This window comes from Salvelinus namaycush, chromosome 36 (assembly GCF_016432855.1).
Source record: "Salvelinus namaycush isolate Seneca chromosome 36, SaNama_1.0, whole genome shotgun sequence".
NCBI lineage: Eukaryota > Metazoa > Chordata > Actinopteri > Salmoniformes > Salmonidae > Salvelinus > Salvelinus namaycush.
The window spans coordinates 5,540,642-5,556,379 of record NC_052342.1 but is presented as its reverse complement, the minus strand read 5'-3'; the positions used below and the strand labels follow the sequence as shown (position 1 = coordinate 5,556,379).

General features: G+C 41.9%; 1 protein-coding gene across 4 annotated transcripts in view; it reads right to left on the bottom strand.

Annotated features, from left to right (window-relative positions):
* The window catches only part of LOC120030240 (calcium/calmodulin-dependent protein kinase type II delta chain), a 118,802-nt gene that overhangs the window by 42,810 nt on the left and 60,254 nt on the right, over positions 1–15,738 (bottom strand). For all 4 annotated transcript variants that reach the window (XM_038975587.1, XM_038975590.1, XM_038975586.1 and 1 more), the window contains exons 3-5: positions 12,621–12,680; positions 8,318–8,372; positions 758–823 (exon numbers count right to left, since the gene is read on the bottom strand). In XM_038975587.1, the coding sequence (XP_038831515.1) occupies positions 758–823; positions 8,318–8,372; positions 12,621–12,680 (181 nt within the window). The remainder of the gene's footprint in view (positions 1–757; positions 824–8,317; positions 8,373–12,620; positions 12,681–15,738) is intronic.

The window sequence follows — 15,738 nt, the reverse complement described above, 5'->3', positions numbered from 1 at the left end:
CTGTGGAGGAGAGAGACAAGGCCAGAAGAAGCGAAGAGAACACACATCAGAAGAAAATAAAAAATAAATGCCGAAAACGAGAAAGGCCAGCGAAACTATAATATCAAAAGTAAAAACTCAAGAGAGGAGCAGAGTAAAGTTCACATTATGTTCTACCACTTCATCTTTTGGAGAGTGATCATGCTATTTCGGTCACAAGAATGCTAATTGACATTCAATATCAGAAATGACAAAAAGGACTGAATCTTTTTAACAGTCTTACTTTAAACTGAACATTACTTTTTGGAATGAGTAGAAACATCCATGTTAAAATGATAGGATCTCAAACTCAGGTCTCTGTTTGTTAAATGAAGTACGCTATACAGGAAGAAATAGATCTGCAGACGGCAGCCTCGTGACAGGAGAGCAACAGAAAAACTGAAGAAAAACAAACGACAGAAGATTATCTTCATAAGATACGTTACAGACAACACACACACAGATATAATACAGATATCATAAACACTTTTACTAAATGACAGTAACAAAGAGAAGGAGGGTGCATGCAGTAACACACACGTATAGATTGTGTGCACACACATACTGTGTTATGTAGACGCAGTAACTAGTGTCATTTTTAAACTCTAATGAGGAAAAATCCACTAAGTCTATTGTGTACAACTAAGTGAACTAGAATGTGTGCTTTTTACATCCACTGACATGTGTTTGACTAGACCAGTAACATAGTTGCTGTTAAGTGAGTCTGTGTGAACCTGACCTGGCGTCCGCTTCGCTGTAGTACTCTCTGGCCACGATGTCCTCGAACAGCTCCCCGCCAGTCACCCTGGAAGAAAAGAGGAATACGAGACATGTTAATTCCATGCTAGAAGTTCGGAAAACAGTGGGAGACCCGGAGAACGAGGGTTGCAATCAGCTATGCAAATCTGCCTTTCAGGCATCTTCGAGAAGGAGAGAAACGACATTTCTAGAGACACACAAAAAGATGTCACGATTTGGACAAAACAGCAAATATGCTTGTGCTTTCTGATCATTAGAATACCATTAGACACTCCTCCAACGGTGTTAGAATAAAACATGTAGTTCACATATTAGATTGGAATGCATTCCTGTGTATTCCAGTGAGCTAAATGTCCCAAATCGTAAGTGTTATTCCAAGGAACTGGGCAACACAGGAGGTGGGAATGTTTCATGTAACCACTCTTGGCACTGGAACGACACCAGACGGTTATTCTTGGGTTGTGTTCAGAGTGCAACAAAAAACCGCAGTCAAAACGTCCAATGGATTCTCGCAACGCTTTCAGTTTGTTCCATATAACGTCGTAGTAAAAAGTGGTTGTTCCTTGAATGAATGCATTCAAATATAAGGGCAGCTGTATGTAATAGAACTATATGTGTTTTACCTTTATTTCACGGGCAATGTAATTTGCCTCATTTGTCTTATCGTTTGTTGTCATTCTTCTGGCCAGGTTTATTTGGGTAAAAGGAAGGAAAAGCTTTCATCCCCGCAATTCACTAATCTCAGCTGCCTAAGAGCGGCCCCCTTTTTTTTTTTAAAACAGCCCTTAGTCAAATTAAATGCAGCATTTTAAATAAATTGGGACCGATTTCCCCTTCCAGCTGCCAAATTAAACACTGCCAAACTGCTGCCAATACACAAGGGAGTGAGAGATGGAAAGATAGTGGAAGTAATGGGCAGAGAGCTGGATGGACTGTTCGAAAGAACGAGGGAGAGTACTGTAGACGTAATGTTTTTCTTCTGGAGTGATATTGATGTGCGTCAACAAATGGTGAAATATGGATGTAACATGCAATGACGTAGCACATGAAGAAACACAGACATTGTTGCTGGGGAGAGAGCTATATGGAAGGTACGCTAATCAAATCACTCAGATCAAAAGGCTAGCGTTCAAACTAACTGTGATGCATCGTAGGTGTCACGATCGTCATAAGGAGTGGACCAAAATGCAGCGTGGTATGTTTTCATCCTTTTTATTAGGAAGAGAAAACTCAAATAACAATAAAGCGAACAACCGAAACGTGAAGCTCAGAGTAGTGCTCACAGGCAACTATACCTAGACAAGATCCCACAAAGCACAAAGGAGAAATGGCTGCCTAAATATGATCCCCAATCAGAGACAACGATAAACAGCTGCCTCTGATTGGGAATCATACCAGGCCAACATAGATATATAATTACCTAGATGACCCACCCTAGTGGTCAGGGCGTGACAATAGGAGCCAGGCAAACAGAACTCGAAACCAATACATACTTTACTGTGTCCCCTCTAAATACAGCCCTGAGTTTTTCCCTGTCCAGATGACCTCACCAAGGGAAAACTCCAGGGCATTAATTGGCTTTAACTAGGGCCCAGAGTTTCAGGAAATACTCAGAGCCCTACTTATTGAACATAGGCCATCTCCATAGAGGACCGAGACAGGGATTTCCAGCCCACTTTGACATCTGTGGAGCATAAGGTTAGTTTTGGCATGCTGCCATTGGAAATAAACACACTTGATCAGCCAATGGATTAACCTTGTAATCCTTAAAGGAGATCCTTAAAGGAGGTGTTTTGTCTATTTAAAATACCCTGTGGGGCGGTGGTATATCCCAATTTCTCACTACACCAGAGTCTACGAGAAGATTAGACTGTTAAGAGTAACTTACAAGCCCATCACATTATAATTTGACTAGAGGGTGAGAAAACAATTCCTAGTACACCCACTCATACACAGTAAATACCAGTGGAAACAGAACTGTAAAATAAAGTGCAGTCTACTGGTAGGAATAAGTAAGGAGTGTTTAAGTTCAGGGACAGACTCCTGTGCAGAGGAACATTAGGGGAAGAGGAGAGGGCTGGGCGTTCAGCCTTTAGCCCTCCTTAAAATAAGGACCCCCCCCCCCCCCCCCCCCCCCCCCCCGCAGTGTAGAGCAGGGACACAAACAGCCTGGACGGCTGCATTTGCGCACGCGTCTTTATTGCCTTTGGGGCCACCTTCAGAGCTGCCCACTTATATTTCCATAAATATGAATCATGTAAATATCCATGGGGGCATGAGTCGAGCGATGCCTCAAAACTCCGCGTTGACACCTCTGAACAAACATACACATTTACAAAATATTCAAAACATTAACAATGCAAAACATTGCTCACAGACCAAAAGTGTGGAGCTCATGAACTTATCAGCATCTTTGCAAGCTTGGCCAGCTCCGAACCAATGGTAATTGTGATGAACCCTTCTCTTCTTTGGATTATTATGTAAATTCACCCGGAAGGGAGCGGTGAAGAGAAAAGGAAACCGACAGAAAGTAAGCCGATGAAGGGAAGATGGTACTGGTGAACAGAACCTAGGAGAGGAGGTGATCTACGGAGCACATCTGTGTTAGTTATTCCCACGTCCTGCCTGGAGAGCTTCTTGAGACACACATGGAGGACATATCATTGGAATTAGTATTAGTTTATCTAGCAACTACAACATGTACAGTGTGCTTACAAATGAATATACCCCACTAACAGGTAGGGCTGGGAATTGCCAGGGACCGGGCCATTCCAATATTATCCCGATACATATAAACTCAGCAAAAAAAGAAACGTCCCTTTTTCAGGACCCTGTCTTTCAAAGATAATTCGTAAAAATCCAAACAACTTCACAGATCTTCATTGTAAAGGGTTTAAACACTGTTTCCCATGCTTGTTCTATGAACCATAAACAATTAATGAACATGCACCTGTGGAACGGTCATTAAGACACTAACACCTTACAAGACGGTAGGCAATTAAGGTCACAGTTATGAAAACGTAGGACACTAAAGAGGCCTTTCTACTGACTACCAAGCCATGAGGTTGAAGGAATTGTACGTAGAGTTCTGAGACAGGATTATGTCATGGCACAAATCTTGGGAAGGGTACAAAAACATTTCTGCAGCATTGAAGGTCCCCAAGAACACTCTGAACTCCATCATTCTTAAATGGAACAAGTTTGGAAACACCAAGACGCTTCCTAGAGCTGGCTGCCCAGCCAAATTGAGCAATCAGGGGAGAAGGGACTTGGTCAGGGAAGTGACCAAGAACCCTATGATCACGCTGTCAGAGCTCCAGAATTCCTCTGTTGAGATGGGATAACCTTCCAGAAGGACAACCATCTCTGCAGCACTCCAGCCATCAGGCCTTTTTGGTAAAGTGGCCAGACGGTAGCAACATGACAGCCCGCTTGGAGTTTGGCAAAAGGCACCTAAAGACTCTCAGACCATGAGAAACAAGATTCTCTGGTCTGATGAAACCAAGATTGAACTCTTTGGCCTGAATGCCAAGCATCACGTCTGGAAGAAACCTGCACCATCCCTACGGTGAATCATGGTGGTGGCAGCGTCATGCTGTGGGGATGTTTTTCAGCGGCAGGGACTGGGAGGTTAGTCAGGATCGAGGGAAAGATGAAAGGAGCAAAGTAGAGAGCGATGCTTGATGAAAACGTGCTCAGGACCTCAGACTGGGGCGAAGGTTCACCTTCCAACCAGATAACAACCCTAAGCACACAGCCAAGACAACACAGGAGTGGCTTTGGGGCAAGTCTCAATGTCCTTGAGTGGCCCAGCCAGAGTCCGGACTTGAACCCGATCGAACATCTCTGGAGAGAACTGAAAACAGCTGTGCAGCAACGCTCCCCATCCAACCTGACAGGGCTTGAGGATCGCAGAGAAGCTCCCCAAATACAGGTGTGCCAAGCTTGTAGCGTCATACCCAAGAAGACTCGAGGCGCTTCAGCAAAGTGCTGAGTAAAGGATCTGAATACTTATGCAAATATGATCATATATCAGTTGAAGTCGGAAGTTTACATATACTTAGGTCGGAGACATTACAACTTGTTTTTCAACAACTCCACAAATTTCTTGTTAACAAAAAATAGTTTTGGCAAGTCGGTTAGGACATCTACTTTGTGCACGACACAAGTCATTTTTCCAACAACTGTTTACAGACAGATTATTTCACTGTATCACAATTCCAGTGGGTCAGAAGTTTACATACACTAAGTTGACTGTGCCTTTAAACAGCTTGGAAAATTCCAGAAAAGGATGGATTTCATGGATTTAGAGGCTTCTGAAAGGCTAATTGACATAATTTGAGTCAATTGGAGGTGTATCTGTCGATGGATTTCAAGGCCTACCTTCAAACTCAGTGCCACCTTTGCTTGACATCATCGGAAAATCTAAAGAAAATCAAAAGAAATCAGGCAAGACCTCCGAAAAAAATGTGTAGACCTCCACAAGTCTGATTCATCCTTGGGAGCAATTTCCAAACCTCTGAAGGTACCATGTTCATCTATACAAACAATAGTATGCAAGTATAAACACCATGGGACCACACAGCCGTCATACCGCTCAGGAAGAAGATGCGTTCTGTTTCCAAGAGATGAACGTACTTTGGTGCGAAAAGTGCAAATCAATCCCAGAACAACAGCAAAGGACCTTGTGAAAATGCTGGAGGAAACAGGTACAAAAGTATCTATATCCACAGTAAAACAAGTCCTATATCAACATAACCTGAAAGGCCGCTCAGCAAGGAAGAAGCCACTGCTCAAAAACCTCCATAAAAAGGCCAGACTACGGTTTGCAACTGCAGATGGGGACAATGATCACACTTTTTGGAGAAATGTCCTCTGGTCTGATGAAACAAAAATGGAACTGTTTGGCCATAATGACCATCATTATGTTTGGAGGAAAAAGGGGGAGGCTTGCAAGCCCAAAGAACACTATCCCAACTGTGAAGCACGGGGGTGGCAGCATCATGTTGTGGGGGTGCTTTGCTGCAGGAGGGACTGGGGCACTTCACAAAATAAATGGCATCATGAGGGAGGAAAATGATGTGGATATATTGAAGCAACATCTCAAAACATCAGTCAGGAAGTTAAAGCTTGGTCATAAACGGGTCTTCCAAATGGACAATGACCCCAAGCATACTTCCAAAGTTGTGGCAAAATGGCTTAAGGACAACAAAGTCAAGGTATTGGAGTGGCCATCACAAAGCCATGACCTCAATCCCATAGAAAATTTGTGGGCAGAACTGAAAAAGCGCGTGCGAGCAAGGAGGCCTACAAACCCGACTCAGTTACACAAGCTCTGTCAGGAGGAATGAGCCAAAATTCACCCAACTTATTGTGGGAAGCTTGTGGAAGGCTACCCGAAACATTTGACCCAAGTTAAACAATTTAAAGGCAATGCTACAAAATACTAATTGAGTGTATGTAATCTTCTGACCCACTGAGAATGTGATGAAAGAAAAGAAAGCTGAAATAAATCACTCTCAACTATTATTCTGACATTTCACATTCTTAAAATAAAGTGGTGATCCTAACTGACCTAAAACAGGGAATTTTTACTAGGATTAAAATGTCAGGAATTGTGAAAAACTGAGGTATATGTAAACTTCCGACTTCAACTGTATGTATATATACACATCTATAAATTGGCCAAATTTTCTATAAACCTGTTTTTGCTTTGTCATTAAGGGGTATTGTGTGTAGATTGATGAAGAAAAAACGATTTAATACATTTTAGAATAAGGCTGTAACGTAACAAAATGGGGAAAATGTCCAGGGGTCTAAATACTATGCGAATGTACTGTATGCAATTCGATACTGCCATTTTATGTTCCAAACGTATTTCTCACTGTATGCCTGCTGCAGAGATACAAGAATGAGCAAGGAAAACAAGTTTTGATCAATCAAGTAAATAAGTGTTGAAAGCATGTTGGCTTTAGGTATAGGAGGAATAATCCCAGCGTTTTTTTTCTCAATTTTTTTTATTGATTCTTATAGTCAAATATCAAATAATGATGTAATATCATCCCAAAACAATATTGTGATATGTAACTGTACTGACACCCCACCCATCCCTACTAACAGGCGTACAACACGGCCCTGAGGTTGGCTCTGGTTGAAATACTCGCCAGCTTTATTTACCTGAGCTCATTACCTGAGCTCATTCCCTGTGTGTGTGTGTGTGTGTGTGTGTGTGTGTGTGTGTGTGTGTGTGTGTGTGTGTGTGTGTGTGTGTGTGTGTGTGTATATATATATATATATATATATATATACATATATATATATATACACACATATATGGATGTGTGTGTGTCCCTCTATTTGAACAACTAAACTGTGGCTCTGTACAGTGAGCATATTCATTATCTAGACCTAAACCTATTCAACTCAATTAACTTTCATCTCAGGAGAGCTTATAGATCCAATAGCATTGTAGGCCTACTGAACTAGGTGTGTAAAGGATACTGTAAATATCTTAGAAAGCCAGAAAGGGATTGTTTCTGGTCACTGTAGGACATTGTAGCCGAAGCCATGTCTTTTTTTTTAGGAGGTAGATCAGCTTTAATATCGCAGATAGATTGTGGGTTCCATCAATGTAATTGTCAGCATTTTTTTGTAAATATATTTTCCTTTATAATTTTCTCCTAACCCTACCACCCCTCTCCTAACTTGAGTTAACTAATGGACAACAATACTTAGGCTTCTACTTCCAGCTTCTACATACTATATACATTTTATGAACACAGTATATTTAACAGCAGTTACCTTTTGTTTGTTTTAAATCCCATCCCCTCCCATCTCTCAACACCATCCAGTTTCGATTTCTATTTGACATATATTTTTAAACTGTGCTGTTTCACACGTTCTCAACCTTTCTATTCTCATAGTGTCTACAGATTGTAAATTAAAAAGATATTTTTTTTTGCAAAAAGTATTTTTATACTATTGATCGATTGACTATGACTTTTAAAAATCACCCAGCAGTTCAATTTGCAGCGTTAGCTCCATGTAAATGTTGCAATTCTTTAGCCATTCCTGGACCTGCGACCAAAAACAAGCTACATATGGACAGTACCGAAACAAATTATCTCATGATTCTGTCTCTTCGCAGTGCAATGGAATTGGTACATTGAATATCTCTTCCCAACTATTTTGAAATCTATATGGCACAGCTGTCCATTTTTTGGTCCCTAAATGAAACTGGTATACTTTTTTATGTATCCCAACTTTCTTGAACCAATTTTGGTCTTTAATGCAGGGCCGACAGACAAGTTCCTTACTTTCCCCCCCTTCCACTCGCCTCTTCCACTTTTGCGGTAATGCTGCAATTAGTTGCTTGTACATATCAATTTGCATATTTGGAGTTTAAACATCATTTTTGTTTTATTATTTTTCCCCGTCTTTTCTGGTGGATCAAAAAAAGCCATGTCTTACATACACCACTGGTTGGTTGGGGTTGATGGGTTTTATAGAGTGACACACAATAAAGCAGGTTTGAACTTACAAGTCAAAGACCAGATAGTGGAATCCCTCCTCTGATATGCTGTCATGGAGCCTCACTGTGGAAAATAGGGGAGAGAGAGAAAGTCTGATTAGAAATGATCCCTCTCAGACGGACCCATTCAGTTATTCAGACAGCTAGCGTGTCAGTGTGTGTAGTCTGATGCTTGTGCATGCCTGGGTGTGTGTGTGCCCGGCAGGCAGGCAAAGAAAAAAGGTCAGGGAGGAAGAGAAAAACTCATCCATTACACAAATTACCCTGAAACGCCCCCGATCCTGCCAGACCTCACTATATTCAATCCATAACAGACCTCAGACAAACTTCCCATTCATCTCACCGAGACAGACACAGATAGTAGTACAACCAATGCAATACAGCAGCCTCGCATTTAAATCTACACGTCCAAATCTTCAGCATTCGAATATTAATGCGATTTTTCATTCCGCGTGTCAGGAGATGTCTCGTTGATGTATCGTCACAACAAACCTTTGTTATGTTGCCAGTGTTCACAACATGGACTTTAATCAATTATGAACGCTTAAGCACACAAATATCACATGCCCTATAAATGTACAAAAAGGTTTCTATAAGACTTTGACAGACAATACAGTACATGCTATACATGTTTCCTGTTGAAGTATTAACGTACGGGTGGAGTGCTCAGCACACTTTATTCAGAGCGGTTTTCCTCAACGTGTAACGACAGACCCTTTGTATCTGAATGCCAAGGGCTACACACACCCTCATGCATTCAACAACCACAATTAAGTATTGCTGTGTTTCAATTGGTCAGTAGAACAGGTCTGCTGGTCAACAGGCCCAGCCAAATCTCTGTCCCATTCTCAGGCTTTTGGGTCCCTGAACATGTGTCGCACACCCAGATAACATTGGAGAGTAATTAACACAAAAGAGTAAAATTACTTCCCTGAGTGATATTATACAGATGGATGGCAGTGACTGACCTCTAGAATTGGGGGGCGATGGGGGAAGGCAAAAGTAAAGGAGAGAGGAAAAGGGTAAGAGAAAATAGCCAGCACAAAAGGGTGAGAAAAGAGTGCAAAATCAATTGAGAGAGAGGAAAGACAACAAGAGAAATCCCCTCTTTCTCTAAGAATCCACTCATGTCTTCATTAGTTCTATTCCTGACTGACATCTCTATTGTCATGGCGACCTTAAGGAGCGGGATGGCTCTACCGGTTGGATATAGACGCCTACGAGGTGATCACTACGTGCACCAGCCAATCAGAGAATGAAACAGAGACGGATGACCTCGAAGAAGAAAAGGGGATGGACCTATAAATACTGTAGAAATACGGGAACTGGGTCTTCATTCATTTGAATCAATTGGGGTATTATCGCTATAGTTAAGTCCTTAAATAATGTGTAACTCTGTGTTGTTGCTTGTGTCGCACTGCTTTGCTTTATCTTGGCCAGGTCGCAGTTGTAAATGAGAACTTGTTCTCAACTAGCCTACCTGGTTAAATAAAGGTGAAATAAAAAAAAGATTTTTTAAAACATGGGGTAGCGATTGAGACATCACCCTAAGAGGATAGAGCCTGAAACCTGAGATAAATGAGATACATGGTTTGATGGTATAATAATTAGGCAGGATAGTATCCATCCTGCTAGGCATTTGTGTTATCCCGTAATCCACATTAAGGCAAGGCTAAAAAACATAAAAAGAGCCCGGGATCCCATTGAAACTGAGGCTTCACGGAGGCTGTTCTTCTCACAGAACATCAAATCATGCCATCTAAAGCTGCCTAATAAAGCTCGGATTACACAACAATAGCTCCAGGGCCGATAGACACAAGGCAATCCAAAACCACCCTCTTCCTGCCAATTTTCCCTCGCATGCATTTTAGCGCTAAGTTGTCTTACCGACAACAGACAAACAAAATAAACCCCCTATCATCCACTTGTTCTTCCACCCCCTCATCGTTTCTGAAAAAAAAAAAAAGAAAGAAAAAAAAAAACACCCACCCAGTGTGGTCACGTTGCTAGTGAAGTCTTAATTGGCCTCTGTGGGTTCCTTGGCAGCTTACGGGGGATGGGGAAGCCACACAGATGGGGTCTGCACAAACTATCAAGAGACGACACTGCGCATGGGATGACTCAACCAGCGTTTACTCAGTGTTTAAAATGGTTTTCAGTGTCATCGAGTTTGTTTGCTTTCAAAATGAGGATAGTCTCAGGAAGTAAGGGTGTGTGTGTGGAGGTGGTATGGATTCAAAGAATGTGACTTCCCCTGATGCGTGTGAGATCCTGGGGACATATGTACAGCAGCTTTTATTATTTCTTTTTTTTACAGGAAAACAGCAGCTCCTTTCTCACTACTTTTTTTTAGCCATGGAGGATGGGAACAACTACTCTGGCACAGTGGGTTGGCCAGGACTGAGACAGATGGTCAATGTGTGTGTGTGTGTGTGTGTGTGTGGACAGTACACAGGCAATTATGACATAAGTGTGATTGGTCTTACTTAGGGTTCCAAAGCTACCGGTAATTTACCAAAGTTACTGTCATCTTTGGTATTAACAGGTAATTTATGGCAATCTATGGTAACTTTGGTAATTTATACTTCAATAACTTTTTATTTTTAATATTCATATATAGATTTTTTTTTAAATCTGTGTCCATATTGTTCCTGAGTTTCTAGTGGATATACCATATGGGTTCAACAGCAAATAGTAGAATTAATTTAAAACCATCAAATCAACAATGATAATTTCAATTAAAAGTAGACTCAACCATATTTATTTGTGTAGACCTTCCCGTGAAATACTTACTTACAAGCTCTTAACCAACAGTCCAGTTCAAGAAAGAGTTAAGAAAATATTTACCAAATAAAGTAAAAAATAATAAAAAATAACACAATAAAATAACAATAATGAGGTTATATACAGGGGGGGTACCGGTACAGAGTCAGTGTGCGGGGGTAATGGTTAGTCAAGGTAATTTGTACCTGTAGGTAGAGGTAGAGTGACTACGCATAGATAATAAATAGTGAGTAGCAGCAGTGTACAAAGCAAATGGAGGGGTGGCCATTTGATGAATTGTTCAGCAGTCTTATGGCTTGGGGGGTAGAAGCTGTTAAGAAGCCTTTTGGTCCTAGACTTGGCGCTCCGGTACCGCTTGCCGTGCGGCAGCATAGAGAACAGTCTATGAATTGGGTGACTGGATTCTCGGACAATTTTTGGGGCTTTCCTCTGACACCGTCTAGTATAGAGGTCCGGGATGGCAGGAAGCTTGGCCCCAGTGATGTACTGGGCCGTATGCACTACCCTCTTGTTAGGTTCTACATTTCAGAGTGCAAACTCAAGGGACACTGAAAGCTTAAACCAAGTTTATTCTTCACAGAGGGTCAATACAGCTGCGTTAAACAAAGACATGGTTTCACCCGTGTTAGTATACGTACCCCGCCTTGGGTGAAGTCTCCTCCTTATCGCTAAACATTGCATCATAGGCAGCTAGGCATGGAGCTGAATGGGCCTTAAACGGTTCCTCCCCTTATCAGTACTGCCACATGTGACCATTTTCCCTGCGCTCAGCTCCTCCCAAGCATCATTATGGCACCCCTCATGTCTCTTTTATAACTAATGATTAATAATAGATAAAGCTCAGAAATCCAAACCCATCACTCTGTAGCGCCTTACGGTCAGATGCCGAGCAGTTGCCACACAACGCGGTGCTGCAAGTCAGGTCAGGATGCTCTCGATGCATGCATAAAGTAAACCATATAGTGGGTCAATTTCCGCAACAACTAAGAGCGTTGAAGCGCGAGGCTCAACTTCTCCGCTGTTATGGTGCCCTGGCGACCACGCTGTGAACAGTGTGACGTGAACCTTTGCACAGATAGTGTGTGTGAGCGGAGTCTTGCATCTCACTCATCTCAATATCTGCGGTGCTGCTCGTGTTTAACATGCTGAAACCTTCATTTTAAACACCAATGGTATTAACTAAGTTGATGGTTTATATTAAGGATCATTTTTTACAACTTGGTCATTCAATTTGATTAATTGTATATATTTCACATGCGATAAGGCCACAAAGAGGGCCAGAAATAATTACAGGGACCCAAAAGGGCCACTAGATAGATGTCTTGTGATAAATTACATAAAATCCTTGAAAGTTAACAACATTCTGGTAGTTTACTGGAAAACTTAGAACATTTTCAGTAATATACCCTCCCTAGTCTTACTGCTGCCAGTGAAGGGTCAGCTGGCACATTGTCCAGAAAGAGGAGAGGGAAGAGGTTAGAGGGAGCAGGGCACTGAAGGTATAAGCCTTGTACAGCATGGGACTTACCGATATTGGGGTGCTTGAGCAGGCGACAAATCCTGGCCTCTCGCTCCAGCTTCTGGTGATCTATAGGAGAGAGACAAAACAAAAGCCATGAGTCTTGAGGCACACACCTTCACCTCGAGGGCCCGTGGTAATTCCCTCGCCTTGTGGTTAGGGTGAGTAAGTGTCATCTTTTCTCCCGTTTTCACATTCCCGTGACCACGCTAAAAGACGTCCCCCTGTTACTTCCGCGTTCCATTCGCCTTCTCGGTACGAGAGCAGTGTCAACACATTCACAAAACGATCAAATATCCAGGGTGATATTTAAAACTTCTTTGGGATAGGGGGCAGCATTTTCACTTTTGGATGAATTGAATATTTAACAAAGAATCAATGAGCTACAGTTGATGCCTGGTTATTATATATTATTACCACAATGGAGTCATTTAAAAGTTGACCTCTTTGGTGAACCAGAAATATAGACTGATCTTGTTTACATAAGGTGTCTCATCATGCTGCCAACAAGATCTCAGATCACTGCAACACGCATGACAGCGGGCTTTGAGCAGCCCTAACACTAATATGTGTTGATTATTTGTGACGTGAGATAATTGACATGTCAATATCACGTGCTACTAATTTCAACGCAATTATTGAATCCAAGTCCCGTCCAACTGAGTCCAACGAACTAGTAGGCTACCCCATGGTGAGGGGGACATTCATTTATTAAAGTCACGACGAGTACGTATTTGAGAACCACTTAAAACGTTTAAAATTCACCCAGGTTATTCATTGTACAGCAACGTCACAGCGAAGCAGGACTCCAATTCCTCCAGGTTCCGCTTTCATCTTTCAAGAGGCCAACCGCTGCAGCCACTGAATTATTAATCGTTAATAAATTCAGCCGACAGAAGCAGGAAATGAACTAAATTCCGTTTCACAGAGTTTAATGTAGCGTGTCCTTCATAGATAAATCAAGACGTTGGACTGAAAAATGTTGAGAGGAAATATCCACCTGGTAGCTCAAACCAAGAGGAGAGCTAATTTTGAATTCAACTGAAGAGGGACGCGCCGAAGGACCCCAGTTTGTAGAATTAATGGCGGACGTGTTAAACATACAATACATGACCAAACATATCATTCCAAAATCATGGGCATTAATATGGAGTTGGTCCCCGAATATCTGCTCTAACAGCTTCCACTCTTCTCAGAAGGCTTTCCACTAGATGTTGGAACATTGCTACAGAGACTTTCTTCCATTCAGCCACGATAGCATTAGATGTTGGGTGATTAGGCCTGGCTCGCAGTCAGCGTTCCAATTCATCCCAAAGGTTTTCGATGGGGTTGAGGTCAGGGCTCTGTGCAGGCCAGTTAAGTTCTTCCACACCGATCTTGACAAACCATATCTGTGTGGATCTCACTTTGTGCACCATGGCATTGTCATGCTGAAACAGGAAAGGGCCTTCCCCAAACTGTTGCCACTGTTGGATTCTAGCTTGAAATAAACTTATTCATGTTACCATACTAGAACTTATTAATTACTTAACATGTATAAGGAATGTATATGTTAGGGGTCAAGGAAGGGTAAAGATGAACTAGGTGTGTGGAAAGTTACTGAGTGAGAAAAGGAGAAGAGTAGAAAGTTCCTATTCTATTCACATAGAGCTGAAGACGGAAGTTTACATACACCTTAGCCAAATACATTTAAACTCAGTTTTTCACAATTCCTGACATTTAATCCTAGTAAAAATACCGTGTCTTAGGTCAGTTAGGATCACCACTTTATTTTAAGAATGTGAAATGTCAGAATAATAGTAGAGATAATGATTTATTTCAGCTTTCTTTTCTTTCATCACATTCCCAGTGGGTCAGAAGTTCAATACACTCAATTAGTATTTGGTAGCATTGCCTTTAAATTGTTTCTGGGTAGCCTTCCACAAGCTTCCCACAATAAGTTGGGTGAATTTGGGCCCATTCCTCCTGACAGAGCTGGTGTAACTGAGTCAGGTTTGCAGGCCTCCTTGCTCGCACACGCTTTTTCAGTTCTGCCCACACATTTTCTATGGGATTGAGGTCAGGGCTTTGTGATGGCCACTCCAATATGTTGACTTTGTTGCCCTTAAGCCATTTTGCCACAACTTTGGAAGTATGCTTGGGGTCATTGTCCATTTGGAAGACCCATTTGCGACCAAGCTTCAACTTCCTGACTGATGTCTTGAGATGTTGCTTCAATTAAGTAATAAGTAATATTAAGTATTATCAGTCCGTCCTATAACGCTCAAACACGGCTGTAGCTGCTTCAAGACTCGGTAAAAGCAATCCACACCAAGACCATTATACCCCAGAATCGAATCTGATTTTACTGTTTAAGCCAATGTGTGTAAATGTGTCTGATTTTAGCTGAGATTATAGCTCTTTAGACCTACTGACACCTCTTGATTGATTTGAGGATCCCTGTTGCCTTAAAGTGACAATAATTTCCATATAATTTTCCTCCCTCATGATGCCATTTATTTTGTGAAGTGCACCAGTCCCTCCTGCATTAAAGCACTCCCACAACACGATGCTGCCACCCCCGTGCTTCACAGTTGGGATGGTGTTCTTGCTCTTGCAAGCGTCCCCCTTTTTCCTCCAAACATAACGATGGTCATTATGGCCAAACAATTCCATTTTTGTTTCATCAGACCAGAGGACATTTCTCCAAAAAGTACCATCTTTGTCCCAATGTGCAGTTGCAAACCGTAGTCTGGCTTTTTATGGCGGTTTTGGAGCAATGGCTTCTTCATTACTGAGGGGCCTTTCAGGTTACGTCGATATAAGACTTGTTTTACTGTGGATATAGATACTTTTGTACCTGTTTCCTCCAGTATCTTCACAAGGTCCTTCGCTGTTGTTCTGGGATTGATTTGCACTTTTCGCACTAAAGTACGTTCATCTCTAGGAGACAGAACGCGTCTCCTTCCTGAGCGGTATGGCGGCTGCGTGGTCCCATGGTGTTTATACATTCGTACTATTGTTTGTACAGATGAACGTGGTACCTTCAGGCGTTTGGAAATTGGTCCCAAGGATGAACCAGACTTGTGGAGGTCTACAATTTTGGCTGATTTCTTTTGATTTTCCCATGATGTCAAGCAAAGAGGCA